At 47.7% G+C, this 2,500-nt stretch overlaps 1 protein-coding gene across 1 annotated transcript in view; it reads right to left on the bottom strand.

Moving 5' to 3' along the window:
• The window catches only part of LOC308371725 (trypsin-like), a gene marked incomplete at both ends in the record, with an annotated part of 8,463 nt that overhangs the window by 4,134 nt on the left and 1,829 nt on the right, over positions 1-2,500 (bottom strand). Inside the window, 3 exons of the mRNA XM_080846712.1 lie at positions 385-642; positions 1,124-1,265; positions 1,796-1,946. Of these exons, the coding sequence (XP_080702838.1) occupies positions 385-642; positions 1,124-1,265; positions 1,796-1,946 (551 nt within the window). The remainder of the gene's footprint in view (positions 1-384; positions 643-1,123; positions 1,266-1,795; positions 1,947-2,500) is intronic.

Here is a 2,500-nt window from a genome sequence, read left to right as displayed (position 1 = left end):
GTGTGTGTGTGTGTGTGTGTATGTGTGTGTGTTTGTGTGTGTTTGTGTGTGTGTGTGTGTGTGTGTGTTTGTGTGTGTGTGTGTGTGTGTGTGTGTGTGTGTGTGCTTGTGTGTGTCTGTATGTGTGTGACTGTGTGTGTGTGTCTGTGTCTGTGTCTGTGTCTGCGTGTGCGTGCGCGTGTGCGCGTGCGTGTGCGTGTGCGTGCGCGTGTGTGTGTGTGTGTGTGTGTGTGTGTGTGTGTGTGTCCGGCCCTCTGTCTCACCTGGCAGGAGTCCTTCCCCCCCGAAGTCTAAGATAGGTGTGTGTGTGTGTCTGTGTGTGTGTGTGTGCGTGTGTGTGTGTGTGTGCGTGTGTGTGTGTGTCCGTGTGTCCTCGTGTCTCACCTGACAGGAGTCCTTGCCTCCGAAGTAGGATCCGGCGCACACCATGTTCTCTGAGATCCTGAAGTAGTAGTAGTACTGGCAGTTCTGGATGATGCTGACGTCCACGGCCCTCAGCACGGGGGACAGGTAGTAGCTGTAGACCTTGGTCACGCCCCAACCGCTCACCGTGCACACAGTGCCCCCTGTCAGTGGGGGGGTGTCCTCGCTCGGCAGCGGCGCCGGCTGGATGTTGGCATTGAGTTCCACAGGGCGCTCCAGCTGATGGATAAATGCACACACAGATATACACACACACACACACACACACACATTTATACAGACATGCACACACACACACGACGCACACACACATTTATACAGACATGCACAAACACACACCCACATTGATACAGACATGCACAAACACACACACACACACACACATAGATTATGCATTTTAAATATAGAAATGCACATATTTCCACACACACACACACACATGTGTATGTGAATACACATTTACATACACACATTTACATATGTACATCTTACATATGTGCAGTGGCATAAAAAAAGGTATGTGTAGAAATAACATAAAATCGTTTTTGTAAAAAAAATATGGTCCTTTAAACCTCATCACAACAACAACAACCCATCCATTCCCCTCCCAACCATAGACATAGAATAGATACTATAGATACCATAGAATCTATACTATGTCTATGCTCCCAACCCCCTGATACCCGCTGCCCCGTCTTACCTTCACCAGCATGATGTCATTGTCAAAGGTGCGGTAGTTGTAGCGATAGTACACGATGAGTCTGGAGACGTTGGACACCTGCTCCAACCCCTCCTTCACATAGAGGTTGTGTTCGCTGTGGACCACCTGGATCAGGTAGCTCCTGCAGGAGGCAGACACGTGGGGAGAACAGGGTCAGGGCCAGGGGGGGGTGGGGTCAGAGGTCAGAGGTCAGAGCGGGGGCGAAGGGTCCTTTTGGTCCGCACCACAAACGCTGCCCCCTAGAGGCACCACCAGGCGATGACCACTCCCCACCACACTGAACTGCACTGCTCTACATGACACTGCCACTTCCAACCCATCTTGGGGGAGCGCTGTGCTGTCAGATATATATGTATAGATATATATGTCAGATATATATGTATATATTACTTCACCTTTAAAGGAATTAGCATGTATATATTACATAGTAGCAGGATTTCTTAATCCAGATTTGAGTGGCCAAAATAGCCTCTTCACGATGTCCATGTTTAAGCCAATCAGTGTGAACTCATCTGGTAGTCACAAACCCTCCCTTTAAAGAGGTGTGGTAGATGAGGGCTACCCTTGGAACATGTGGAGATCTAGCTCCTCAAATCCGGATCATGAAATCCCTGATGTTTGCCATTAGAGCCGTCATGGTGCAATACTCACGGTCTCCAGCAGTGGGCAGCAGAGACAACCCATTGTGGGTGTATGAGCGTTCCCCCGCAGTAGTGGCGGTTGTTGAACTGGATGGACACCTGATATTTGATGGAGTTTGGCGTTACCTCTTCACCTCCTATAATTCTTTGTGTACATGCACCTTGGTAGAAAGAGAGAACAGTTCTCAGGTCAACCTTAATGTTCTAAAAGGCCACCAGCCAGACCATTTAAAGAAAAATAATCCTGTCCTCATCCCGTCCTCATTCGGCATTGAAATTATGCAAAACTTCAGAATACCACTCATAGCTTTATGCTACCTTTTCTTAAATCAGGTAAATCCTCCTGACATTCAACACCTATTCTCCCCAGCACCAGATCCACACAGTAGTATAAAGCTGTCTCATTGATATGCGTTGCCATTTACCTTGTAAAGTGAGGAGGACGAGCCAGAGGAGAAGAGTGCAGTGTCTGACTGGCATCGCTGATGATTGGGTTGCCATGGTGGCCTCCTCCTGTGCCGTATGCGTCTTTCCACAAGCAAATGATCAGATCTACAGCACTAGCAAGAAGAGCACAGACAATCTTTAGTACTTTACTGCAATCTGAAATGCAAGACCCTTGAGTAGAGTTTAAACACTAAAGGTCTTATTCTCTTTTTAAATACTTCACACCCACCAGTACAAACTTTAAACACTAAAGGTCTTATTCTCTTTT

Source organism: Sprattus sprattus, assembly GCF_963457725.1.
Source record: "Sprattus sprattus genome assembly, chromosome: 10".
NCBI lineage: Eukaryota > Metazoa > Chordata > Actinopteri > Clupeiformes > Clupeidae > Sprattus > Sprattus sprattus.
The sequence above is the reverse complement of the archived record's forward strand: the minus strand, read 5'-3'. Positions and strand labels throughout refer to the sequence as shown.